At 47.7% G+C, this 27129-nt stretch overlaps 1 protein-coding gene across 2 annotated transcripts; it reads left to right on the top strand.

Annotated features, from left to right (window-relative positions):
* The first annotated feature begins 1272 nt into the window (after window positions 1–1272).
* Window positions 1273–26898, top strand: POLR2A (RNA polymerase II subunit A). Of its 2 annotated transcripts, XM_037129191.2 has the most exons (30): window positions 1662–1752; window positions 5428–5524; window positions 10379–10511; window positions 10662–10798; window positions 10893–11066; window positions 11188–11469; window positions 11806–11967; window positions 12113–12333; window positions 12518–12650; window positions 13140–13264; window positions 13364–13574; window positions 14065–14274; window positions 14358–14526; window positions 14709–14803; window positions 14958–15161; window positions 15318–15540; window positions 15963–16146; window positions 16899–17070; window positions 17165–17270; window positions 17354–17559; window positions 21802–22026; window positions 22177–22423; window positions 22717–22817; window positions 23455–23559; window positions 23654–23836; window positions 24084–24287; window positions 24487–24673; window positions 24797–24910; window positions 25068–25217; window positions 25321–26898. In XM_037129191.2, the coding sequence occupies exons 3-30, from the start codon at window positions 10385–10387 to the stop codon at window positions 26475–26477; spliced, it is 5814 nt and encodes a 1937-aa protein (XP_036985086.1). In that variant the 5' UTR covers window positions 1662–1752; window positions 5428–5524; window positions 10379–10384; the 3' UTR covers window positions 26478–26898. The 2 variants fall into 2 exon arrangements, with proteins under 2 accessions (XP_036985084.1, XP_036985086.1); XM_037129189.2 differs by lacking the exon at window positions 5428–5524 and having other exon boundaries at window positions 1273–1752.
* Window positions 26899–27129: the final 231 nt, after the last annotated feature.

Here is a 27129-nt window from a genome sequence, read left to right as displayed (position 1 = left end):
ACTGGTGTGGGAGAGAAATGCCCCTTGGAGCCAAGGGTAATGTGAGGACTTGGTAGAAAAGGACTGCCTGGAAGACCTGGAACAAACCTGGGGACCAAGAGATATGGAATCTAGGCTGTGGCTAGAGGGTCAGGGCATAACGAAAGTTTAAGTTCTGAGGAGCAGATACAAGGAGCGGAGGCAGCCAGGCCATGAGCCTTGGGAAGATTTTTTTCCTCAGCAACAAGATCATTGGGACTGGAATGTTTGGGGATTTCAGGCAAACAGACAGGGCAAGCTGCTGCGCTGGGGGAAGGGAGTGTGCCTTTTTTCCCCTGACTGAGGTTTCGTTTCCTGGTGGCTGGGCCTCCCCCACAACTTGGGGTGGTGACGTGACATTGACGTCAAACAAGGATCACTCTGAACGTGGCTGCGCAGTTTGTGTTCATCTCTGCTTTGGAAAGATATTGGAAGTCCATCCCCCCACCCCAATATTTTTTTCTGAAATATTCTAGGAGAAGGAGGATTCCCTGAAGTTCAGATGCCTTGACCCTGAATCCCCCAGGGCCTGTGTCCTGCCCGGGCCCATGATCTCTCTCCCAGACAGCTGCTGGCCTCGTTCCGTAAGCTGTCTCTGAGAGAGATCCTTCCTTTCTTCTGAGCAGAGATCTGTTTGAGCGTCTCAGGCCGGTGATCCAGAAACTGAGTTCTATACTGGGATACATTAGAGGCGAGAAATACCCACCCATTCCAGGAGGCCTCTCGACTAATACCTACTTCCGGACAAGTAATTGGCCTCGCCATCTTGATTTACTCATGTATATTCAGTGATAATACTGCATATTCATGACTAAGGACGGTCCCAGCACTGCCCCCTCCGGGGACCTACTCGGGAGGACCAGACTCGCCCCGCCTTCTTCATTACCGATTCTCAGAACAGACCATTTTCCAGAGGGGGGGAGAACAGTAATGACAAACTTTTGCTGAAAAACACACTCCAAAATGGAGTAAAAGCGTCCTATATTTACTTTCTATTCTCCGAACCTTAAATCTCAGTGCGGGAGTGAGCAGCTCGAAGAGGTGGAGAAATAAAACTTCCCTCCCCTCTGTCATTTCAAAAGGTCGCTCAACCGGAGAGTCGGGAAGGGAGGAGCAACGACTGGAGCGCGCGTCCCGTGCAGGCCAGCGCGAGCAACCCCGTAGCGCAAGGGAGGGCGGGAAAGGAAGGGGCGGAGATGCAGGGGCGAATCTATAAAAGGCGTCATTCGGTCAGTTCGCTTCTCAGAAGCGCCGAGAGCGCGGTCGGGACGGTTGGAGAAGAAGTGGTTCCCGGGAGGGGGAGAGACAAACTGCCGTAACCTCTGCCGTTCTGGATCCCGGTTAATTATTTATTCGTTACCCCTTTTCTTCTCCCCCCTCCCAAACCTTTTCCTTCCCCCTCCTCTTTTTTTTCTTTTTGAGAGACGAAAAATCTCCGGAAAGGGGGAGGAAAATTCCTTTCGCTCTTTTTTATTTCCCCGCCTCCTTCCCTCCCCCACCTTTCCTTCCTCTGGCTTTTTCCTCCCAGCTTAGGGAAGGTCCTTCCCGGTGGCCGCCCCGACGGGGTCTGAGCACTTAGGCGGAGGCGGCGCAGGCTTTTTGTACTGAGGTTTGCGCCTGCGCAGCGCGCCTGCCTCCGCGATGCACGGGGGAGGCCCCCCCTCCGGGGACAGCGCATGCCCGCTGCGCACCATCAAGAGAGTGCAGTTCGGAATTCTGAGTCCGGATGAACTGGTAAGCGGCTCTGTCCTCGCACTGTTCCTCTTTCTCGCGCAGCGCGCGGGGTTTGACATTGGCTGCGGAAACTTGGTGCTTCTCTCTGCCCATGGTGACAGGCAGTGGGGATGGGTTAGCAGCGCCAAGGCAATGCGGGGTCCAGCTTCGCGGCTTCCCAGAGTTAAATTTGCCAGGGTGCGAGCCTGGCCACAGGTGAAGCTAGAGGGTGAGAAGGGTGCCTGGCACCACAACGCAGAGATACCGACGTTAAACGAAGTCAGATGAGTCCTAGGAGCCCTTCGCAAGTTTAGATAAGCGGACCCCCAGATTTTCCCTCTCCTGTCTACAAATATTAATTGAGCACCTGCTATGTGACAGACACAACAGACACTGGAAGAAAGCTGAACAAGAACAAGGACCCTGCCTTTTAGAGTACTTGAATTGGGAAGGGGCAGAGGAGACGTACACACAAAAAAACATGCAAATAAATGAACAAGATAATTTAGTCAATGGCAATTGCCTTAAATAAAGACAAACTGTAATGCAACGGAGAGTCATTGAGGTGAAGCTGCTTTAGATGAGGTATGTCAGGGTCTAGGAAGGCCTGTCTGAGGAGATGGCATTACCCGAATTAGGAGAAGCAGCTAGTAGTCATCTAGGCCTAAGGAGTGAATGAACTTGTGTCCCAGGGCCTGAAATTAGGCCATTGTGTCTGGGATTCAGTGGGTGAGAAGGCAAATATTATCCAGATGGGCTGGCTAAGCATGAGGTGGGGGAGACCAGGTGGGGTATTGTAAAAAATGCTAAGAGTCTGGATTTAATTTTATTTCTTTAGGAAGCCAATGGAAATTGTAAGCAGGAGAGTGACATCAATTTTACATTTGAAAAACACACCGCAAAAACTGCTTTTGGTGCCCTGTGAAGAACCAGCTGGTTCTAAGCATGGACGGCGGAGAGACCAGGGAGGAAGATAGTTCTAGAGGAGAGCTGTTGGTGACTTGTACTCCTTTTGTGGAGTGGACTCTTTTTGTGGAGTGAAGTGGGGGTAGCCAGTTAGATGGAGAGAATGGAGTTTAATGGCTGTTTGTGGATGGAGACGGTTGTGCTGGAGGAGAAGGCTCAGCTCTGTGAAATTTGTGTCTGGAGTTAGAACCTCCTGAATTTACACCAAAGCACAGAATAAATTCCTGATGGAGTTAAGGTTTAAATGTAGAAATAAAATTAAAGCACTAAAAAAATACAGAAGGCTGATACTGGGGATAGAAACCCTTAATAATAATGAATTAATTATAGGTACATTTTATTGAGTGTAAAAATAACAGCCACTTGTCTTTATCAGAGACACCACGGGTAGCTAAAAAACAGATATTTGCAATATGAGAGACAAGATTAGACTTCTTAGTATACAAGAAACACTTAAATATCAGTAAGGAAGGCACACCTCTACTAGAAAAATGGGTAAAAGATATGAATAGGCAGTTCACAAAAGTAGTACAAATGGCCAATAAAAACATTACCCTGGCTGAGCAGTTGGTGTCTCAGTTGGTTCGAGCATCATCCAGTACATCAAAAGGTTGAGGGTTTGGTTTTCAGTCAAGGCACATTCCTAGGTTGTGGGCTTTATTCCTGGTGGGTTTTATACCCAGGATGGGTATGGGAGGCAATCAATAAATGTCTCTCTCTAAAATCAATAAACATATTCTCAGGTGAGGATTTAAAGAAAAATAAGATTCATTTTACTAATAAAAACATGCAAATTAAGCCCTGGCTGGTGTGACCCAGTGGATTGAGCACGGTCTTGTTAACCAAAGGATTGCAGTTCAATTCCCAGTCAGGGCACATGCCTGGGTTGCAGGCCAGTTCCCAGCAGAGAATGCGGGAGAGGCCACCATACATTGATATTTCTCTCCCTCTCTCTTTCCCTTCCCCCTCTGAAGATAAATAAATACAATCTGTAAAAAAAACCCATGCAAATTAAAAATAAAAATTTTTTTCCTGATGGCAAAAATATTGGGATGTAGGCCCTGGGCTGGGTAGTTCAGTTGGTTAAAGTGTTGTCCCTGTACACCAAGGTTGCAGGTTCAATCCCCAGTCAGGGCACATAGAAGAATAAACCAATGAATGCATGAATAATTGGAACAACAAATTGATGCCCCCCTTTCCCTCTTCCTCCCTCTCTTTCTAAAAAATCAATGAATAAAGTAAATATATATATACATATATATAGGAGTATAGTCCTGGCAGATGTGGGTCAGTGGATTGAGTGCTGGCCTGTGAATGAAGGGGGTATGGGTTCGATTCCCGCTCAGGGCACATGCCTGGGCTGTGTGCCAGGTCCCCAGTTAGGGACATGCAAAGAACAGCTAATCAGTGTCTCTCTTGCACATTGATGTTTCTCTCTCCCTCCCTTCCCCTCTAAAAAATAAATAAAATCTTTTAAAAATATTAGGATATAGGCATGTTTATACATTGTTGGTAAGAGGATAAATTGATACGACCTTTTTGGAGGGCAGTGACAATTTTATGAATAGTTTAATGTGCATATTCATCTTCAAAAAACTCAATTTCTCCCCTTGAACATGCCCCTCCTCCAGTCTTGCCTTCAGCAAACAAGCAATGTCTCCACCATTCATTCATTCAGTTGCTTAAGCCAAAAACCCAAAAGCCATCTTTGATTCTTCTCTTACAGCCTTTACTCAGTCTATCTGCCAGCCTGTCAGTTCTGCCTTTCAAAACATGTCTGAAATCCAGCCATTTATGCTTATCTCAACCACCACAGTATACCCCACTATCATCTTTTCTAGAGTATTGCAGTTGCCCTAGCTCCAGTTCTTCCTACAGTTTGCAGAGCAGCTTAGAGAGATCTTTTCACGTCGCCCTCTACAAAGCATCTGAACTGCTCACTGACCTATAAAGTCCTGTATTTGGCCCCTGCTTAAGTGCTTCACCATCTCATTACCAGTCTTCTCTTTGCTCTTCTTTAGCCACATTGATCTGTTTGTTCTTTTAACACTACAAGCTCATTACTCCCTCAAGGACTTCGTTATTCACTGTTCCTGGTGCTCCGAACAGCATTGCCCAGACTTCCTCAGGTCTGCTCTTTCACATCATCAATAAGTTTTTTGATCAGATGTCGTAAAAAGGGAGCTCTTCTTCCCTGACCACCCTATTTAAATGTCATCCTGCTATCTCCAACTTCATAGCCTGTCACTGAGGATTAGTTTTTGTTTCATTAATAGAATGTAAATTTCATAAGAGACTTTGTATTCAGTCTCTCAGCATCTCAAATAGTGCCTAGTATGTAATAGGCATGTAATTAAATTTCTGAAATAAATGTATGACTGAAATAATTGGACAAGTACACAGATACATGTAGAAGTATTTTATTGCAACACTTTGAAAATGACATTGTTTTAAATTATAAGTTGCCTAAATATTAACTTACTAGTAGGAATCCTATTGAATAACTCAGGGTCTATCCTTAAAATAGAACAAGACCTCAGTAGGTTAAATCCCAAACTGCTGAGGTAGTGCAGCATGCTCACAGGGGCCCAGTGAGAGATTTTGAATTTTCAAGAAGCGCCAGAAGCATGCCCTGGGAACTTCTAGTTCCAAGTAGTTCCTTTTCAACATCAGATGGCACCAAATCCCCTCCAGTGATGTTATGTCTTTTTGAAACTTGGTTTTTTACAGTTGCTAAGTTCTGGACAAAGTCACTGTAGAACAAGAAATAAGGGTGCAGCTGTCCAATCAGATTCCAAGATTTAAGAAGTTGTGCAGTGCCCAGCAGGTATAGCTAAGTAATTGTGGTTGTTTGGGAAATACTTTCATATATAAACAATGTTTTTCTCAATTTGTGTTTGTGGTTTTTTTTTCAAATGGCTATTAAATTGGTAGGACATAGATATTTAAATTGTTTGGATCTAGATACTTAGTGGATCCCTTTTGGCCTAGGGAGTGCTGTGAAAATTACTGAGACACGAAGGGTACTGTGAACTAATAAAAGTTTAGGAATCTGGATAAATGAAAAAGTTACTGAATAATATGCAGAATGAGGCCCTATTTATGCAAAAATGGGAACATGTTTTTATTTTTAGAAATGTGAAAAGCTGTTCACAAAAATTACAAGGGTCATAGCTTGCAATTTATTTAATGTAGTACACCTGTATTTTGAGGTAATAACATTTCCACTTTTGGTAGGAGGATGGATGGGTAAGGGCCCTCTTGTGGAACTGATAGTATTTAAGGGTAGAGTATTTTTCATAAGTCTTGAGGTGGGGTGTGTATTGAGGTACTGAGGGCTCAGAATTGTTTGCAAGACAGCTGTTGTAACTTTGCTGTTAAAAGATATGTTTTGATGTTGCCTGGTAAGGGAAAGGAATCCAGGAGGTTTGATATTAGGGTTTTATACAAAGCTGTACAAAGTTGGAGGAAATGGGTACTTGATTACATTTGAAAGAGTTAACTTCTATTCATTAAAAGCAACTATCTTCCAGCCCTGGCTCATGTAGTTCAGTAGATTGAGTGCGGGCTGGGAACCAAAGGGTTGCCAGTTCGATTCCCAGGCAGGGTACATGCCTGGGTTGCCGGCCAGGTCCCCAGTGGGGGCCACATGAGAGGCAACCACACATTGATGTTTTTCTCTCCCTTCCCCTCTCTCTAAAAAAATAAAATCTTTTTTAAAAAAGCAACTGTCTTCCAGGGAAAACTTAATTTGTTTATACCCCAGCTAATTCTAGTAAGGATTTAAGACAAGGGCTCAGTGAGAAATTTAAAATTTTCTTTTTAGGTAGTGTAATCTACATTGGTGAATTCGGAAATTATTCTCGTCCTCAAATTATTTATAATCTAATGCACACGTGTGTAAACAAGTAATTGCAGCTGGGCCGGAGACCTTGCTAGGGTGTGGATAAGGCTAGGAAGAGTCAGAGAAGACTGAAGAGGTGACATTTGAATTGGGTCTTAAAGACCGAAAAGGAGTTTACTGGGAAGGAGGTGGCATGTGAAGAAAAGGAATGTTGATAAATCTATTGCAGTTGGAGCATAAATGGAGTGGGGAGGTTCCAGTTAAGCTGTATGAGTGCGTTAAAACCAAGTTGTAAGGAACTTGTGTACTTGCTAAAGTCAAGGGAAAGAGATTATGTTTTTACTAACAATCTATGGCACACCTTTTTGTTCTGTGACCTCAGGGGCACTTGGGACCAGCCATTCCTCAGGAGTCTTAACATTTATCATGTAGGTAGTGAGAACCTAGTGTTTGGGTGAATGGTTGGGAGCTAAAGTAGTTTGTTTATAATCCAAAATGACACTTTGTTTATTGAGATAGAGGCATAGTCCAGAACATTGCTGGACAGCCCCTAACTCCCTCTCCATGCCTAGAAGTAGAATTAGTCCTTAGAAGGTGGCTCGCTTAGTGAGCATAAACTTGGAGCAGAGGGAGGTGAAAAGTCTTGAGTGGGATTTTCCATGGGTCCTTTTCTAGTAACTCTTTTGGCAGCCAGGTTCAGGCCTGCTTCCACTTGGTTGTGGTTCTCACAACGAAGGACACAGTGCAGCTGATGAGGTTCCAACTTTGTGAATTCCGTCATCCACCAGGCCTGTCTCTGAGATTTCATCAGGTCATCTTGGATGAGCATCATGGTTGCTCAGAACCTCTTCAGCCTTGCGTCTGTAAACCATTTTGGTTTCTATTCAGCGGTGGCCAGTCAGATGCATTACGAGGAGATTACTGGTTTGACTGGCAGGAGACAGTGTTTTTTCCAAGTTCTTTGAGGGCACTTCCCTCCTAATCAGTTCAGTTTAGTTTAACAAACATTTATTGGGAGCCATGGGATCCAGGATGATAGAAAAATGCTGTCTGCCCGAAAGATGCTTAAAATCTATGGAGAAGACAGACCCCCAGTAGATGATTTCATTGCATATGAGATGCATGGTGACAGAGGGCTTACAGAAGCACAGAGGAGGGGTGCCAGTCAGTCTTGGGGGGCTGTGGAAAGGCTTTGAAGAAATAATGCCTGAGCTGAGTCTTTAAATAACAGTTTGTCCTGTGGGGAAGGGCATTCCAAACATGCTTAAGACCCAGGGGGTGCAGCACAGAGTTAGGAGATAGGGGAACCACAGGGGACTTGGTTGCTGATGTGGAAAAAGAAAGGAGAGTGAAAATGTCATGAGATCCTTTTTGTAAGTTCTGCTGACTTGGGGCATCATTCTGAGGACAAGAGGGTATGAATATTCGATTTCCATTCTAGAGGGAGCACCCCAGTTGTGTGAATGGATTGGAGAGACAGGTTGGTGACCTATGGAATGCTGTGCTGTAGTCCACAAAGAAAAGGCATGACCCAAGGCAGTGGTAGTAGGGATGGGCAAGAGGGCCAGGAATCAAGAAACATCTATCTAGGAGGTACAAATGACCAGTACTTAGTGAATGACTGGATAGTTCCATTGTGGGTTTAAGCAGACTAATTAAGTCATTTTTTAAAAAAAAGATTGTATTTATTTATTTTTAGACAGAGGGGAAGGGAGGGGGAAAGAGATGGAAAGAAATATCAATGTGTGGTTGCCTCTGGCTCACCCCCCACTGGGGACTTGGCCCATAACCCAAGTGTGTGCCCTGACTGGGAATCAAACTGGCAGCTCTTTGGTTTGCAGATTAGCACACAATTCACTAAGCCACACCCTCCAGGGCTTTAGTTCATAATGTTTACATAGTTCGTGAGTGACAGGGACAAAATTCCAAACCAGGAGTCTCTGGCCTCAGCCCATACTCTACTCTTTCTACTGTTTTATGCCTGAGGGTAAGAAGGGGTAAGTATTGTTTTTGGCCTTGAGCGCTATCATCTTAGGTAGGCACTAGAGGAAAAGGAGTGATTTTTGTGAAGAAGGGAATTTGATTTTAGACATGTTGGGTTTGATTTGTGAATAGGACAGCTGAAGAGGGTTCAGTAGATAGTTTCATATGTGATTCCAAAGTCCAGAAGAAAGGTGATGCATGGAGGTAGAAGTGTGGGCATCATCAGTATGTAGGGAAAATCACAGGGTTGCATATAGAGTGCTATGAGAAGTGTGAATGAACTGAAACCTGGGGAGTTAGCAGGGTTTAAGGAGTGTACCAAGGCAGAGGAGCCTGGAACCAGACTATGAGGCAGCAGCCAGAGAGGTAGGAAGAAAGAGTGGTCCCTCTGTAGTGTCTCACAGGCCAACAAGCCAGGGCTGAAACGGATCTGTTGGGTTTGGCAGAGTGAAGGTCATCAGGAGTCATACAGATGTGGTGGTGGTGGTGGAAGGAGATGGAATCTTTGGTGAGACAGCTATGTATAAGCATTCATAGTCACTGCAGTTTGCCGATTTGAAGTTACCCATCTGTTTTTCCAGCATAATGCAATGGAAAGAATGCACAAGCAAACCCTGGCTCTAACACTTTGTAATTGCATGACCTTGGGCCTCTCAGTTTTATAATCTGTAAAATGGAGACAGTGATGCATAGTTTATAAGTTTGTTACAAAGATAAGAATGAATCAGCTAGCACTGCCCTTGGCACCAAAAAAATGTGTCCTAGAGGTTAAATAATAATTTTTGCTGCAGCATTATAGAATGGGATGAGCTTGCGTTTGGCACCAGAGAGGGATGGCTTTGACTTCCGCTGGCTCCTTGAGCAAGTCACTTCATGGCCTCAGGTTTCTTGTGTCACTCATTCCTAGATCTGTGGTTAGAGAAACAAGGTGCATTAAATATGGCTGGTGCCTGGCATGAAGTTGACACTCAGGTTGAAGCTTTTATTACATTCTTCTAAGTTCTTCTTTCTGGAAGTTCAGTGGATCAAAAAGCCTAGCTAATTTTAAAGTCCTTGGTTGTCAGTGTATGAAAACTAAAGGTTTCCTTGACCAACCTCTAGACCAGGGCAAAAATTTCTTCTTCAACTGGTATACACTTCTTCCATCTCATCCTTTCTGTCCCTGGATTGAGCCAGTGAGTCCTGGCCCTATCCTTCTCAGAATTTTGGCCTTTGCCTCTTCCTTCATCCTATGACATGCCTGGATTTACTCTTGCTCCAGATAATTTCTGCCAACTCTTCATTCTGGCTCTCCTGTCATAGCATCAAATCTCCATCTGAACATGGAAAGTCTCAAGCTGGCCGGCCCTTAAGGAGGAGTAGGTTACAAGGATAGGGGCAAAGTTGGCAAGGCACACCTTGAGGCAGGACACCCGTGCTGTTCTGGCCAGAACAGAGGTTCTTCCTACCCACAAATCAGATTCTGGGCTTGATTTCAGCTTTGGAGAAGAAACAAGGCATTGATTTTTTTTTTTTTTTTTTTAACGTTTCTCGAAACATATTTTATTTTGCTCTTGAAATCCTGTGTATGTTAGTGACGTAGAATTCAACCTGGAGAGATGTCTGGTGTCTAGAGGTAGGCAACTACGTGGTCTGACCACCTTGTCCCAACTCAGATGGTGACTAGGACAGGCTTTTGACTTGTGATATTCAAGTTTGGTATATCCAGAAGCATACACATACTGGCACCTTCTGTCACTGCCCTCACCCCAGGCTAAACCTGGTCAACTTTTTGTAAACTGTGGTTCTTTGAAGCCTTAGTATATGAAAACTAGAAATCCTATTTAGTTGTTATTGGCCTTTTTTTTCTTGCAGAAACGAATGTCTGTAACAGAGGGTGGTATCAAATACCCTGAGACAACTGAGGGAGGTCGCCCCAAGCTTGGGGGCCTTATGGATCCGAGGCAGGGGGTGATTGAGCGGACTGGCCGTTGCCAAACATGCGCAGGTAAGTTTGGGGGCAGTTGGTGTGGAATCATGAGGTGAAGGAGAGAGGCTTCAGTCCTTAAAGAAAACCAGGCCTGAGCGGAGACACCTGGAGATCTGGTCTCTGAGGTGTGAAAGCTGGGAGGAAAGTGTTAGGTGTGTGTTCCCACAGGAAACATGACAGAGTGTCCTGGCCACTTCGGCCACATTGAGCTGGCCAAACCTGTGTTTCACGTGGGCTTCCTGGTGAAGACAATGAAAGTTTTGCGCTGTGTCTGCTTCTTCTGCTCCAAATTGCTTGTGGACTCTGTGAGTGGGGGATGGGTCCTGCCCTGAGGGGCGTATTATGTGGTGGGGGTGAAGAGGAGCATGTCCAACTAACACTGCTTTTCCACGTCTCCAGAACAACCCAAAGATCAAGGACATTTTGGCCAAGTCCAAGGGGCAGCCCAAGAAGCGGCTCACACATGTCTATGACCTCTGCAAGGGCAAAAACATCTGCGAGGGTGGGGAGGAGATGGACAACAAGTTTGGTGTGGAGCAGCCTGAAGGCGATGAGGATTTGACCAAAGAAAAGGTAACTGGGGCTTGTAGAGAATATTGGGAGGGAGGGATCATGAGGTGTCCCAGAGGCTGGCCTTGTGTGGAGGAGGTGGCTTGATCTCTGGGTTCTAAAGGCCCCTCACTCTCTTCGGAAGGGCCATGGTGGCTGTGGGCGGTACCAGCCCAGGATCCGGCGCTCAGGCCTGGAGCTTTACGCAGAGTGGAAGCATGTCAATGAGGACTCTCAGGAGAAGAAGATCCTGCTGAGTCCTGAGCGAGTGCACGAGATCTTTAAACGCATCTCAGATGAGGAGTGTTTTGTGCTGGGCATGGAGCCGCGCTATGCACGACCGGAGTGGATGATTGTCACAGTGCTGCCTGTTCCGCCCCTCTCGGTGCGACCCGCTGTTGTGATGCAAGGTTCTGCCCGCAACCAGGTCAGTGGCTTCTGGACTCTGCCTCTCAGCTGAATGGCTAAATGTGTGAAGGGAGGGAGCCCTGGGGTGGGGTGGGTGTGGGATGAAGAAGCCGGTGGTGGAGTGCAGTGTACATGGATGACAGACAAATCATCAGGCTCTGAAAATCCCCTGCCACTTGTTAGCTGTATAACCTTTAACAAGGCCCCTAAGGTGGTTAAAGGTCATGAAGATGCTTCTGTATCTGAAATGAGAGAGCAGACCTGCATTCCAGGGTGACAGATGCTATGTGCTGGCACACGCATGCTGAGAGCTCAGTGGTAGCTGGATCGTGACCACTCTCACTTCCTACTTCAGGATGACCTGACTCACAAACTGGCCGACATCGTGAAGATCAACAATCAGCTTCGGCGCAATGAGCAGAACGGTGCGGCAGCCCATGTCATTGCAGAGGATGTGAAGCTCCTCCAGTTCCATGTGGCCACCATGGTGGACAATGAGCTGCCTGGCTTGCCTCGTGTGAGTCAGCATACTTGGCATGCCCTGTGCACCAGAGGGACAGGGATTGAGGGGCAAGGGCAGGGGGCCAGCACAAGGCCTCTGAGCTCTGGAGGAGGGGCCAGTGCTGACTGCTGGGCTGCCCCCACCCTGTGTTTGCTCACAGGCCATGCAGAAGTCTGGGCGTCCCCTCAAGTCCCTGAAGCAGCGGTTAAAGGGCAAGGAAGGCAGGGTGCGAGGGAATCTGATGGGCAAGCGAGTGGACTTCTCGGCCCGCACTGTCATCACTCCCGACCCCAACCTCTCCATTGACCAGGTTGGCGTGCCTCGCTCCATTGCCGCCAACATGACCTTTGCAGAGATTGTCACCCCCTTCAACATTGACAGGTGTGCTCAATTCAGAAGTCCTGTCTGCAGTTTCGGGAGAGACATGAGGGGAATGGGCTTGGAGTAAATAGAAGGGAGCATTGAAGTTTAGAAGCTGGATTCCCACTTGGGCCTCTGGGATGAGGAGTGCCAGTAATGGCTTTCTGGGAAGTGTTTTTGTTTATTTCACCTCTTTCCTTCCTAGACTTCAGGAACTAGTGCGCAGGGGTAATAGCCAGTACCCAGGGGCCAAGTACATCATCCGAGACAACGGCGATCGCATTGACCTGCGTTTTCACCCCAAGCCCAGTGACCTTCACCTACAGACTGGCTATAAGGCATGTAAAAGGCCAGGACCTCTTACTCACCTGAGCAGGAAGCTGTCTAGAATGGGGGCTGGCTGGGATGGGCCAGCTGAGGCTGTCCTGTTGATTAGGATCCAGGCTCATTGATTCTCTTTTCAAGAGACTGCTACGCTAGGGTAGCTTGTGGCTGTCAGCCACTGGCATTCTGTGTGGGGATCACATAAACCCAAGGGCAGCATGAGGGACATGGAGGGTAGGGAAGGGAGATCCAGGGAGGAAGAGAGCAGAGGCTTCTTGTTTAGAATCTCTTGATTTTCTCCCCAGATTGAGAACCTTGCGGTTTGTGGGTACTATCCTTAGACACCTTCAGGGCCTGGCCCAGAGAGGGTGGTCGATAAGTGTTTCAACTGAAACCATACCACAGTGTTATATGTTTCTATCTAGAAAGCATTTTAGGTCTACTGTCATTTCATTCTTAGCACACCCCCTTCGCTGACACTTTCCCATACTTCACCTCCCTAGGTGGAGCGGCACATGTGCGATGGAGACATTGTTATCTTTAACCGGCAGCCAACTTTGCATAAAATGTCCATGATGGGACATCGGGTCCGCATCCTCCCCTGGTCTACTTTTCGCTTGAACCTCAGGTCAGTGCCCTGGCAGGGAGAGGCAGACTGGGGCTGGGCTGCTCTCTGAGCTTGCACTGCAGGCGTCTGCCTAGCTACGACTTCTCTCTCTCACTGCAGTGTGACAACCCCGTACAATGCTGACTTTGATGGTGATGAGATGAACTTGCACCTGCCACAGTCTCTCGAGACACGGGCAGAGATCCAGGAGCTTGCCATGGTGCCACGCATGATTGTCACTCCCCAGAGCAATCGCCCTGTCATGGGCATTGTGCAGGACACGCTCACTGCAGTGCGCAAATTCACTAAGAGAGATGTCTTCCTGGAGCGGGTGTGTGGTCCTAGAGAGGGAACCTGGCTTGGGCAGGCAGGGGGCCGGGCCACTGGGCAGTGAGGCCAAGGCAGGGAGGGAGAGCTGTGACTTTTGCCCTGTACTGACCTATGAGGTGGAAGGAAAGGGGGTTAGAAAACATAAGAGGCCAAAAAACATCTATGGCTTTAACTCCCATTTAATTCCTCAAAATGTCATGTAATTTCAGCTATTGTCTGTAGAAGTAAAGGTGAAAGGAAAAATAAGTGACCATGTTGAAATTCTCTTTATCTGCTACTTTTTTACTTTCACTTATTTCCCAAATTGTTGTAATGTATATTTACTGTTTTTAAAAAGTCTCATTATGACAATGAAAATTTCAGAAAACATTTTTTTTGGCATCTCTGCCTGCAGAAATCCGGCTTCCCCTTGGGCAGGGTGGTCTCCAATATTTCCAAGCATCGGGGCCAGCAGCTCTCAGTTTACCTTTTTCTCACTCTCTGTCTCCCAGGGTGAAGTGATGAACCTGCTGATGTTCCTGTCCACGTGGGACGGGAAGGTCCCACAGCCAGCCATCCTGAAGCCCCGGCCCCTGTGGACAGGCAAACAGATCTTCTCCCTTATCATACCAGGTCACATCAACTGTATTCGTACCCACAGCACCCATCCCGATGATGAGGACAGTGGCCCTTATAAGCACATCTCCCCTGGGGACACTAAAGTAAGGCCTGGCTTCTGGATGTGTGGGGACAGGACTTGGATGTGGAAGCCTCAGCAGGGGCTGAGTGGGTGCTTTGTCTGCAGGTGGTGGTGGAGAACGGGGAGCTGATCATGGGCATTCTGTGTAAGAAGTCTTTGGGCACATCAGCTGGCTCTTTGGTCCATATCTCTTACCTAGAGATGGGTCATGACATCACTCGCCTCTTCTATTCCAACATTCAGACTGTCATTAACAACTGGCTCCTCATTGAGGGTAAGTGAAGGGGCTCTATCAGGCCCTTCATTTGATTCTCTCCCACTGTTTAGTGTTTTTTCATTCTTTTCTCTTTCCTCCTTAGATTTGGTGTCCTTCCATTTGCTCACTTGGCTGTGATTCAGTCCCATGTTTCTTGGGAGTCCAAAGAAGGTGTTGCTGATGCTTCTCCTTATCTCTAGGTCATACCATTGGCATTGGGGACTCCATTGCTGATTCTAAGACTTACCAGGACATTCAGAACACTATTAAGAAGGCCAAGCAGGATGTAATAGAGGTGAGAGAAGAGGCCAGGCAAAGACTGAATAAGAATCTTTCATGGACTTTAAACTTAATGAATAAGAGCAAAGAGGGTGTCAGGATTAGAGAGAAGGGGAATAAAAGAGGGATTGATGGTTCATTGAGAACTCTACCTCCTCCTTTGCACCCAGGTCATCGAGAAGGCCCATAACAATGAGCTGGAGCCCACCCCCGGGAACACTCTGCGGCAGACATTTGAAAACCAGGTGAACCGTATTCTCAACGATGCCCGAGACAAGACTGGCTCCTCTGCTCAGAAATCTCTGTCCGAATACAACAACTTTAAGTCTATGGTTGTGTCTGGAGCTAAAGGTTCCAAGATCAACATCTCCCAGGTGGGGAGCCTTGTCTTTCTAGATAGCGGGCCCCACTGAAGGTTGGGAGGGGTAGGGAAGGTATGTGTTGCTGGGGGTGGGGCAGTTGGGGAGAAATACTGGGAACTCATTCTTAAGGCCAAGGGAGTCAGCCGCACCCACCTTACCTGTTTCCAGGTCATTGCTGTCGTTGGGCAGCAGAATGTGGAAGGTAAGCGGATCCCATTTGGGTTCAAGCACCGGACTCTGCCACACTTCATCAAGGATGACTATGGGCCTGAGAGCCGTGGCTTTGTGGAGAACTCCTACTTGGCCGGCCTCACACCCACAGAATTCTTTTTCCATGCCATGGGGGGCCGCGAAGGGCTCATCGACACTGCCGTCAAGACTGCTGAGACGGGTGAGGCCTTCCGACCCAGGGTCCTCCGTGGGCTGGGGCCACGGTAGCACAGGCAGAGCGGCCCCTGGGAGTAGGGAGTAGGGAGTGGGGGTTCTCAGACTAAAGTCTTCTGTTCCCAGAGATTTAATTTGGGCATTTGTAGAAAGAATAGACTAAAACTCAAGAGTTAGGCAGATGCCCTTGTCTGATTGCTATAGAGCATTTCAGGATGGGGGATAGAGCCTCGGGGTCTCTGCTCCTGACCTGCTGCATGGAGCTGGTTCCATCTGGGAGTGGACATGGCTCTCAGTGAGAGACCTTGGGGTTGAGGGGCTTACTGGCTGGCTCTTCTGAGGATCGGGTTGCTTAAGGATCCAGAGTGCTCTTTGGGCTTTGTCATCCTCTTCTTGCCTTGGATCCCATAGTTGATTACCTCCCCCCAGGATATATCCAGCGGCGGCTGATCAAGTCCATGGAGTCCGTGATGGTGAAGTATGACGCCACTGTGCGGAATTCCATCAACCAGGTGGTACAGCTGCGCTATGGTGAGGACGGCCTGGCAGGCGAGAGTGTGGAGTTCCAGAACCTGGCTACCCTTAAGCCTTCCAATAAGGCTTTTGAGAAGAAGTAAGGAGGTGGCAGGCGGGTGGTTCTCACTCCTGTGGCTCAGACCTGAGTTGTAGGATTCCCCTTCCTACCAGAGGTCACCTGGAATTTGTCTTGCAGTGGACTTTCCCATGCACAGTCCTTTCCCACCACTCTGACTGCAGTTGTGCTCTGGGGGAAGGTGGGTGGAGGGCAGAGTTGAGACCTGTCACTGAAAGGTTTTCTTAGGCTCCGCGGAGGAAGAAATGCCAATCAGCCACAAACTTAGGCATATAGAGCTTTATTGGGGTTTGCAGCCTGGGCGAGTTTCCCTGGCCCACAGAGTGGGCCTGGGGAAGTCGGGCCCAAGCAGGGAATGTGGTGGGGTTTTATTTTGGTTGGCTCTCTTCGTGGGAGCTGGTGATTGGTCCCCTTTGAACAAAGCGGCAATATATCATTGGTGGCTTTCCTCGGGCTCAGGTTGCTATGCTGATAAAGCCCACCCTTTCGGCTCTCTGTTTGACATCAGCCATCTTTTCCGGGTTGTAGTTCAGCCTCCATTTTGTCTTACCCCGCCCATCCTAACAGTCACCACTTTGTTTCTGGCGATGGAACAAAGCCAGCTTAGAGGGGCTGGCACAGGCTCAGGTCCCACTGGCAGTTTCTGGGCCTAGGTCTTCTATTTCCCTGTTTGGGATCCTTGTCTCCGAAGCCCTGTTCCTGCAGAATGCACCCCTTTGCGGGAATCAGGCCCCAGAGCCACCTGGTCCTAGACTCTGCTCTGTCATCTGCAGGTTCCGCTTTGATTATACCAATGAGAGGGCCCTGAGGCGCACTCTGCAGGAGGATCTGGTGAAGGATGTGCTGAGCAACGCACACATTCAGAATGAGCTGGAGCGAGAATTTGAAAGGATGCGTGAGGATCGCGAGGTGCTCAGGGTCATCTTCCCAACTGGGGACAGCAAGGTGTGTGTAAGCAGGAAGGGCTGGGCTGGAGAATTGCTCCCCCTTTGTGGCTGTCCCCAGCTTGTGATCCTTCCTCCCTTACCTCCTGCCTCAGGTTGTCCTCCCCTGTAACCTGCTGCGCATGATCTGGAATGCTCAGAAAATCTTCCATATCAACCCTCGCCTTCCCTCCGACCTGCACCCCATCAAGGTGGTGGAGGGTGAGTACCTGCTTGGCATCAAGAATAGGAGTCAAGAATCTTCTGGGCCATGGTTGACAAATTACCCCTCATTTAACCCCCAGGAGTCAAGGAATTGAGCAAGAAGCTGGTGATTGTGAATGGGGATGACCCGCTGAGCCGGCAGGCTCAGGAGAATGCCACACTGCTCTTCAACATTCACCTTCGATCCACACTGTGTTCCCGTCGCATGGCTGAGGAATTTCGGCTCAGTGGAGAGGCCTTTGACTGGCTGCTTGGAGAGATTGAGTCCAAGTTCAATCAAGCCATTGTGAGTGTTGTCATCACCTCAGGCCTGTTTTTCTCTTTGACCTATCGACTTCTCTGGGCACTGAAAACAGCCCACCTCTGCCCACAATCACCTAATTATAGCTTTTATTCACTGAGAGTCTGCTGTGTACAAAGACCTGTGTTTGAGGCTTTATTAAGCCTTCATTCCTTAGTAGTCCTAAAGACGATCCTGGTGGGGGGGGTGTTAGTCCCGTGTTACAGAGATAAGACTGAGCCTTGGGGAGAGAGTGTGACTGTGTTTGTGTGATGGTCATACAGGAAGTAAGTGGCATGGCTGGGGTATGAAATGGAAGTGTTGTTCTTTGTTTTCTTAAAATGTTTGTGGTGTATACAATTCTAAATTAATTGGAGGTAGGGAATTGCAGTAGCAGAAAAGAGATTTATAGCTACTAAAATATATTATCACTGTCTTTAAGGATTTAATAGAGTAATTGAAGGTGAGAAGCATTATAATTATAGGCATGCTTCTGAATTCATTTGATCTAAATCCAGTTTTATAAATGAAGTACTTAAAATACATTAGAACACACTACAAAATATGGTTGAAAGAAATTTTAAGACTTACATAAATGGAAAGACAGACACTTCGCATTCATGGATTAGAAGACCTGATATATTGTTACAAGGCAATAATCCCCAGAGTGATCTACATTCAATACAATTTCTATCAAATTGCAGTTGCCTTTTTTGCAGAAATTTATAAGCTGATCTAATTAATATGGAAATGTAAGGGATTCATAATAGGCAAAACAGTTTTGAAAAGAACAAAGTTGGAGGACTCATACTTCCTGATTTCAAAACTTCCTACAGAACTGCAATGGTTGTGACTGTGCTGGTGATCTAAAGATGCATGTATAGACCCATGGGAAATGACCGATAGTTCTCCATGTTTATGGTCCCCTGATTTTTGACCAGGTTGCCCAGTCAATTAAATGGCGGAAAGAATCTTTTCAACAGATAGTTCCGGAACAACTGCTGGATAACCACATGGAAAAGAATGAAGTTGAACCCTTACCTCATACCTTATACAAAATTTATCTCAAAATATATAAAGGACCTATATATAAGATCTAAAACCATAAAAAAACTCTTGGAAGAAAACACTGGGGTAAATCTTCATGCCCTTGTTAGGCAATGGATTCTTAGGTATGGCACCAAAAGCATGAGCAGCAACAACAACAAAAATATATAATTTGGAATTCATCAAGATTAAAAAGTTACGTGATTCAGAGAACACCATCAAGAAAGTTTAAGAAACAATATGGGAGGGGAAATATGTGCAAATAATATATTTGATTTAAGGGCCATCAAAGGACTGTTTCAAGTCAACAGCAAAAAAGAAAAAGTGTTAAAGGATTTCAATAGATGTTTCCTCCAAAGGAGAGATAAATGACAGGTAAACACATGAAAAGATGTTCTTTATCATTAGTCATCAGGGAAATGCAAATGAAAGACACAGGGAGCTGCCATTTTATGCCCACTAGAATGGCTACGATAAAATATAAGGAGACAGCCCTGGCTGGCGTAGCTCGGTCAATTAAGTGTGGACTGCAAACCAAAGGGTCGCAGGTTTGATTCCCAGTCAGGGCACATGCCTGGTTTGTGGGCCAGGTCCCCAGTGGGAGCCATGTGAGAGGGAACCACACATTGATGTTTCTGTCTTTCTCCCTCCCTTTCACTCTAAAAAATAAATAAACCTTTAAAAATATATATATGGAGACAAGTGTTGGCCAGGACTCGGGTGGAAGTCTTGCACTGCTGGTGAGAAAGGTGCAGCTGCTTTGGAAAACCTGGCAGCTCCTCAAAAGTTTAAACCTGGAGTTATCACATGACTCAGCAAGTCCCTTCCTGGGAATATACCCAAGAGACTGTCAAGCGTATGTCCTCACAAAATTCTGCATGCCAATGCAACAGCGTTTATCATAGCCAGTGCTGTAGAAACAATGCAGATGTTCTTCCACTGTTGAATGGTTAAGTCAAATTGCTATATCCATACAAGAGAATATCATCCTGAGACTTCCGCCAAGATGGAGGCATAGGTGGATGTGCCGTGCCTTCTCACACAACCAAGTTTAGAGACAACTAAATATTAGCAAAAGAAAACACAGCCAGAACACGGAAAATTGAACTTTTCGGAAGTCTGTTAACAACAAATTCTTCAGCTTGACTGGTAAGGGGCGAAACCAGCGGCTGGTAAGGGGTTGCACAGGAGGACTCGGTCAGATGGACTCAGGCGCGTGGAATCCAGATGTGCGGAATCCAGGTGGAGGGTTGGATCTAGTGAGCGACCAGGCGAGTGACCGCGGGGGAGACAGCGGGGGAGCGGTGCTTCGCGTTGACTGTGGTCGCCCATTTGTGCGTGAGCGGACAGGCGAGGGAGTGGGCGGTTGGACCGGCCCCGGTGGTCCCCGTGGCAAGCGGCAGTAGAGGGCGCCGCCATTTCCCCGCTCTGACCACGCCCCCACATACAGCCTCAAAACCCAGCGACCTGGGAGTCCAAGGCACCACTTCTCACACTTAAAGGGTGCGAACAGAACAAAAATGGCTCAAGAAGATCTCAAAGCCCCAGAGCCCATAAATCTAAGCGATGAAGAAATAGCAAAATTCTCAGACGCACAGTTTAAAACACTGGTGATCAGGATCCTCACAGAACTGGTTGATTATAGCCACAAATTAGACAAATATATGAAGGCGAAACTAATTGAAATGAATGGAATTGCACAGGACACCAATAGCCATGAAAAGGAAACTGGGTCTCAAATCAATGGAGTGGACCAGAAGAAAGCAAATAATGGCCAAACAGAAAAGAGTCAAGAAGCAAGAATCCAAAGAAATGAGGAGAGTCTTAGGAACCTCCAGGACATCTTTAAACGCTCCAACATCCGAATTATAGGGGTACCAGAAGGGAAAGGCACAGCCACCAGTGGAAAACTTATTTGAACAAATAATAAAGGAGAATTTCCCCAATCTGGCAAAGGAAATAGACTGCCAGGAAATCTAGGAAGCTCAGAGAGTACCAAAGAAGTTGGACCCAAGAAGGAACACACCAAGGCACATCATCATTACATTAGCCAAAATTAAAATGAAGGAGAGAATCCTAGAAGCAGCAAGAGCTAAGGGGACAGTCACCTACAAAGGAGTCCCCATCAGACTGTCAGCAGATTTCTCAAAAGAGACCTTACAGGCAAGAAGGGGCTGGAAAGAGGTATTCCAAGTCATGAAATCCAAAGACCTACAACCAAGATTGCTCTATCCAGCAAAGCTTTCATTTAGAATGGAAGGAAGATAAAGTGCTTCTCAGATAAGATCAAATTCAAGGAGTTCATCATCACCAAGCCCTTATTATATGAAATGTTAAAAAGAAGAAAAAGAAGTTAAAGAAACATGAACAGTGAAAGGACAACAAAATCACAGTTATTAACAACCACACCTAAAACAAAAGCAAACTAAAAGGACAGCTAGATCAGGAGTGGAAACATAGAAATGAAGATCTCCAGGAGGGTTAGCAACAGGGGAGTGGGAGGAGGAGATGGGGGGAGAAGGTACAGAAAATAAGTAGTATAGACAGTAGATAGAAAATAGAAGGGGGGGCAAGAATAGCATGGGAAATATAGAATCTAAAGGACTTGAGACACATGGTCATAAACTAAAGGGGGGGATGGGGAGGTAGGGTGGAGGGGAATGAAAGGGGGAATAGAACAATTGTAACAGCATAATCAATGAAAAAATTTAAAAAAAAAAACATTTGGGCAGAAAAAAAATATCATCCCATAATAAAAAGTAATAGGCTATCAAGCCATAAAAAGACAGTAAAGAACCTTAAATACGTATGACTACGTGAAAGAAGCCAGTCTGAAAAGGCCAGCTATACTGTATGACTCCAATTAAAAGGTTATATTTTATGGTAAGTGGTTATATGTCAATTAAAATAATACATTGGGGAGCTTCCCATTTAGAAGACTATTACAAATTAATAGTTTAGCACACTTTTAGAAATTTCAGATTTAGGTGACATGGTGCAGAAGTGATGTTTGTGAATTGAAATGCTGTCTGAGGAAAGGGGATGATCAAAGACGACTAATTTTTTTTTTGAAGTCTCTGCATTTTCCAGGTCCCTTGCCCCATGTCCTTTAAGAGAAGATAGTCCCAGCCAATTGCGTCTCCCTTTCATTCACCAGAAGAGAGGGGCTTTTTCTGATGTTCTCTTTTCTTACTCCCACAGGCCCATCCTGGGGAAATGGTGGGCGCTCTGGCTGCACAGTCCCTTGGAGAACCCGCAACACAGATGACCTTGAATACCTTCCATTATGCTGGTGTGTCTGCCAAGAATGTGACGCTGGGTGTGCCCCGACTTAAGGAGCTCATCAACATTTCCAAGAAGCCAAAGACCCCTTCACTTACTGTCTTCTTGCTGGGCCAGTCTGCTCGAGATGCTGAGAGAGCCAAGGTAAAACTTGGGGTGGATGGGCTTTCCCAGCAGGAGGAAAAGGAGAGGAACACTTTCCCCTTGACTAAAAGTTTTGGATTCTCTCTACAGGAGGATTTGAAGAGGCGTTTGGGTAGCCCAAATGTGTCATGAATTCCTCTTCCTTTCCAGGACATTCTGTGCCGTCTGGAACATACAACATTGAGGAAGGTGACTGCAAACACAGCCATCTACTATGACCCCAACCCCCAGAGCACGGTGGTGGCAGAGGATCAGGAATGGGTGAATGTCTACTATGAGATGCCTGACTTTGACGTGGCCCGAATCTCTCCCTGGCTTTTGCGAGTGGAACTGGACCGGAAGCACATGACTGACCGGAAACTAACCATGGAGCAGATTGCTGAAAAGATCAATGCTGGTAAGGCTGGGAGGGCCAGCCCAGCTCAGGAGGTTTGCCTGTGATCCCCCTCTGTTGTGTCACTGCACTCTAGTCTCCAACAAACCACATGCCCTCACGACCTTTCATTCACTGGTTCTGCTCCCCCAAGGCATCTCTTCTCCAGTTCCCCTCTGCATTCCCTTTTCTTCTCAGCATTTCCCCCTACCCCCATTCAGAAAGGTTCTTTGAGGAGTAGGGGGGAGCTGCAGGTGAACAGTGACTGAGAAGCAAGTCCTATAGATGTGATCTTTCTCATGGCTCCTCCCCACCAGGTTTTGGCGATGATTTGAATTGCATCTTTAATGATGATAATGCAGAAAAGCTGGTGCTCCGTATCCGTATCATGAACAGTGATGAAAATAAGATGCAAGAGGTAAATGGGACCCAGGAAGAGGTAATGGCTTCCCATGTCAGACATGTCAGACAGACATAGGAAGCCGTTAAGTTTTGTTCATGACCAAAGAAGTTAAAACGAAAGCACCATCAATGTGCTAGTTACAGCACCTAATGTAGGGATGGCTAATGGTGGTTAGCAATGATTTTAAAAACTTTTAGCAGCAAAATCTTTGAAATCTGTAGCAGCTGTCACATAGATAAGAGCAGATAGTGTTGAAGTGGGCTCATCTTCATAGCCCTGTCTTTGGCTCTCTCCTCCCCTGGGGCTCAGTGTAAGGGCAAGGACTAGAGTAGGGGGCAGGGTGGACAGTCGAAATTGATGTCCTAGGTAGAGTGGTGTGAGGGCACGTGTAACAAGACTCCAGAAAATGTTTGACCAGTGACTTCACTCTTGGGCCTGGCTCCTAAAAAATTGTTCAGCAGGTGTGGGTGGATGGTGCTTTAATATAAACTCAGAACCTACTATAGAAATGTTGGAGAATAGTTCGCTGGAACTGAAGAGGGTGGAGTTTGGGGCCTTGACTTGACTGTTAGGTCACTGAGGAGGCTGTATTTTGGGGTGAGCCTGGGAAGGGACCAGAAAATTTCGGGAGTGTTCACCTCACTCCTTGCAGGAAGAAGAGGTGGTGGACAAGATGGATGATGATGTTTTCCTGCGCTGCATCGAGTCCAACATGCTGACAGACATGACCCTGCAGGGTATCGAGCAGATCAGCAAGGTCGGCCATTCCCTCCCTGGCAGCCCTCCCACCTCCCACTTCTCTCCCTCCCACCTCTGCCCCGCCCCACCTGAACTCACTGTGCCCCCTCCAGGTGTACATGCACTTGCCACAGACAGACAATAAGAAGAAGATCATTATCACAGAGGATGGGGAATTCAAGGCCCTGCAAGAGTGGATTCTGGAGACTGATGGCGTGAGCTTGATGCGGGTGCTGAGTGAGAAGGATGTGGACCCTGTGCGCACCACGTCCAATGATATTGTGGAGATCTTTACGGTGAGCCCCTTGCAGCCCCACTGCCCAGCAGTCTGTCCTGGTCTCTGGCTCAAGGCCCCTCCCTGGATGCCCTGGCAACTGTTGCATTCTCCACTCTCCACTCATGAGATTATCCTTGCTCAGTGTTTTTTATGCCTGCCTCCACTTTGATTCTGGGCTTCACTGACTACCCCTCTGGATCTGTGCAATGGTAGGAGCTGGAAGCAGAGTACTCTGTCTTAACCCTTTGCCCCCAACCCTATGTTAGGTATTGGGTATTGAAGCCGTACGGAAGGCCTTGGAGCGGGAGCTGTACCACGTCATCTCTTTTGATGGTTCCTATGTTAATTACCGGCATTTGGCTCTCTTATGTGATACCATGACCTGTCGTGGGCACTTGATGGCCATCACACGACATGGAGTCAACCGCCAGGATACTGGACCTCTCATGAAATGCTCCTTTGAGGAAACGGTAATGGCAGAACTTCTGAACAGGGGGAAGGAGAGAGCAAAAGAAAGGAGGGAGTGCTGTGGGAAGCAGGACATCCACCAAAATGATGGGTGTGGTGGGCATTGGTGCTGGTCTTGCCTCTGTTGGGTGGGTGGGCTGTACCATGGTGGAATAGCTGTGGAGGGATCTAATGGGGTCACCCCCTCTTCCGGTTGTTCAGGTGGATGTGCTCATGGAAGCAGCTGCCCATGGAGAGAGCGACCCCATGAAGGGGGTATCTGAGAATATCATGCTGGGCCAGCTAGCTCCAGCTGGCACTGGCTGCTTTGACCTCCTACTTGATGCAGAGAAGTGCAAGTATGGCATGGAGATCCCCACCAATATCCCCGGCCTGGGTGCTGCTGGACGTGAGTATGAGTCTCAGCTGCATGGGTCCTGGCTGGGTCTCTGAAGGGGAGGCAGGCCATGGATGGGAGGGTATCCCGTCCCTTGGTGCTGTTACTCAGAAGTTACTGTGTGTATTTTTGCAGCCACCGGCATGTTCTTCGGCTCAGCACCCAGTCCCATGGGAGGAATTTCTCCAGCCATGACACCCTGGAATCAGGGTGCAACCCCAGCCTACGGCGCCTGGTCCCCCAGTGTTGGTGAGTGACCCAGCCCAGGAAGAGAGCCCTTTAGGTGGTTCAGACGGCTTATGGAGAGTTACCATGTTGGAGAACACTGGAGGCCATGGGGCTCTAGGGAAGGTGTTGGATGGGCTCTAGCTCTGGTTTTAACTTAACATTTTCTCTTACCTTGCAGGAAGTGGAATGACTCCGGGAGCAGCTGGCTTCTCTCCCAGTGCTGCTTCGGATGCCAGTGGCTTCAGCCCAGGTTATTCTCCTGCCTGGTCTCCCACGCCTGGCTCCCCAGGCTCCCCAGGCCCCTCAAGCCCATATATCCCCTCGCCAGGTGAGCTGTCCCTGTCTGTCAGTGCCAAATTCGTTTCCTCCCTTATCTTTCCCTCTGGGCTAGTATCTCCATCACTTAACTTCTTTTGCATTCTTTCCTACAGGTGGTGCCATGTCTCCCAGCTACTCACCAACATCGCCTGCCTATGAGCCCCGCTCCCCTGGGGGCTACACGCCCCAGAGTCCCTCTTACTCCCCCACTTCACCCTCCTACTCCCCTACCTCTCCATCCTATTCTCCAACCAGTCCCAATTATAGTCCCACGTCACCCAGCTATTCTCCCACCTCTCCCAGCTATTCTCCCACCTCTCCCAGCTATTCTCCCACCTCTCCCAGTTACTCTCCCACCTCTCCCAGCTACTCTCCAACTTCCCCAAGCTACTCGCCCACATCACCTAGCTACTCACCGACTTCTCCCAGTTACTCGCCAACATCTCCCAGCTACTCTCCAACCTCTCCCAGTTACTCCCCAACCTCACCCAGCTATTCTCCCACCTCTCCCAGCTACTCCCCAACATCACCCAGCTATTCTCCTACCTCTCCCAGCTATTCACCAACTTCTCCAAGTTATTCACCCACCAGCCCTAACTACTCTCCAACCAGTCCCAATTATACCCCAACATCACCCAGCTATAGCCCAACATCGCCCAGCTACTCACCTACTAGTCCCAACTATACACCAACAAGCCCTAACTACAGCCCAACCTCTCCAAGCTACTCTCCAACATCACCCAGCTACTCCCCGACCTCACCAAGCTATTCCCCTTCAAGTCCACGGTATACACCACAGTCTCCAACCTACACCCCAAGTTCTCCCAGCTATAGTCCCAGCTCGCCCAGCTACAGCCCTACCTCACCAAAGTATACCCCAACCAGCCCTTCATACAGTCCCAGCTCACCAGAGTACACCCCAACCTCTCCTAAGTACTCACCTACCAGCCCGAAATACTCACCCACCTCCCCCAAGTACTCACCTACCAGCCCTACCTATTCACCCACCACCCCAAAATACTCACCAACGTCTCCTACTTACTCACCAACCTCTCCAGTCTATACTCCAACCTCCCCCAAGTACTCACCTACTAGCCCCACTTACTCACCCACCTCCCCCAAGTACTCACCCACCAGCCCCACCTATTCACCCACCTCCCCCAAAGGCTCTACCTACTCACCCACTTCCCCTGGCTACTCACCCACCAGTCCCACCTATAGTCTCACCAGCCCAGCCATCAGCCCTGATGACAGTGATGAGGAGAACTGAGGTCGAGCAGGCCCCAGCAGCAGCCGGCTAGGCTGAAGGGCAGCCTGGTGGGGCTTGGCAATCCTCTCACCTCCTTCAGGGGTGCAAGCCCCCAGCCTGGCTCCCTTGTACATAGCTCCTTGTGTCGAAGTTCCCCGTTGAAGTTTTGGTTGTCTCCAGTGAGGCTTTTGTCTTGTTTTCCCCTTGTGCCGTCTCAGAACCCACTTGCCTGACTGTGGTGGTCTTCCTATCCCACCCACCCAGGCCTGTCCCCAAATTGAGGATTCCTCCTTGCCTGTGGCTTGATTGAGGGTAAAGGGTGTTTTAACTTCTTAGGGGTAGTTCCTGCTCTGGGCTGTTACATCTGATCCTCAAGAACAAAGCTAAAGCTGCCTTTCTCTGTTTTATTTTTTGAAAGTTAAATAAAGTTTACTAATTTTGACCAAAAGTGTGTACATCGAGTGTTTAAATTGCTAGGTAAAAATACCCAGGCCCCTGCTTCCTGCCTGGGCTGCTGTACCATTTTGTGGGTTTCAGCCACTCTGCTGAGGTGGGGAGGGTAACGAAATGAGAGCAGATGGGGTACTCACCCACTGAGCAAACACCTACTATGTGCCAGGCATTGCTCTGTCCTGGGCTTGTGGTCAAACATATACAACCCTTGTCCTGAATT

The sequence above is a fragment of the Artibeus jamaicensis genome, unplaced genomic scaffold, assembly GCF_021234435.1.
Source record: "Artibeus jamaicensis isolate MK-2021 breed Jamaican fruit bat unplaced genomic scaffold, CSHL_Jam_final contig_781, whole genome shotgun sequence".
NCBI lineage: Eukaryota > Metazoa > Chordata > Mammalia > Chiroptera > Phyllostomidae > Artibeus > Artibeus jamaicensis.
The sequence above is the reverse complement of the archived record's forward strand: the minus strand, read 5'-3'. Positions and strand labels throughout refer to the sequence as shown.

Coding starts and splice junctions, on each gene's coding strand:
- POLR2A (XM_037129189.2), top strand. CDS start 1,660: ATGCACGGGGGAGGCCCCCCCTCCGGGGACAGCGCATGCCCGCTGCGC. Junction 14,527..14,708: donor CAACTGGCTCCTCATTGAGG/GTAAGTGAAGGG, acceptor CCTTATCTCTAG/GTCATACCATTGGCATTGGG. Junction 17,271..17,353: donor CCCCATCAAGGTGGTGGAGG/GTGAGTACCTGC, acceptor TTTAACCCCCAG/GAGTCAAGGAATTGAGCAAG.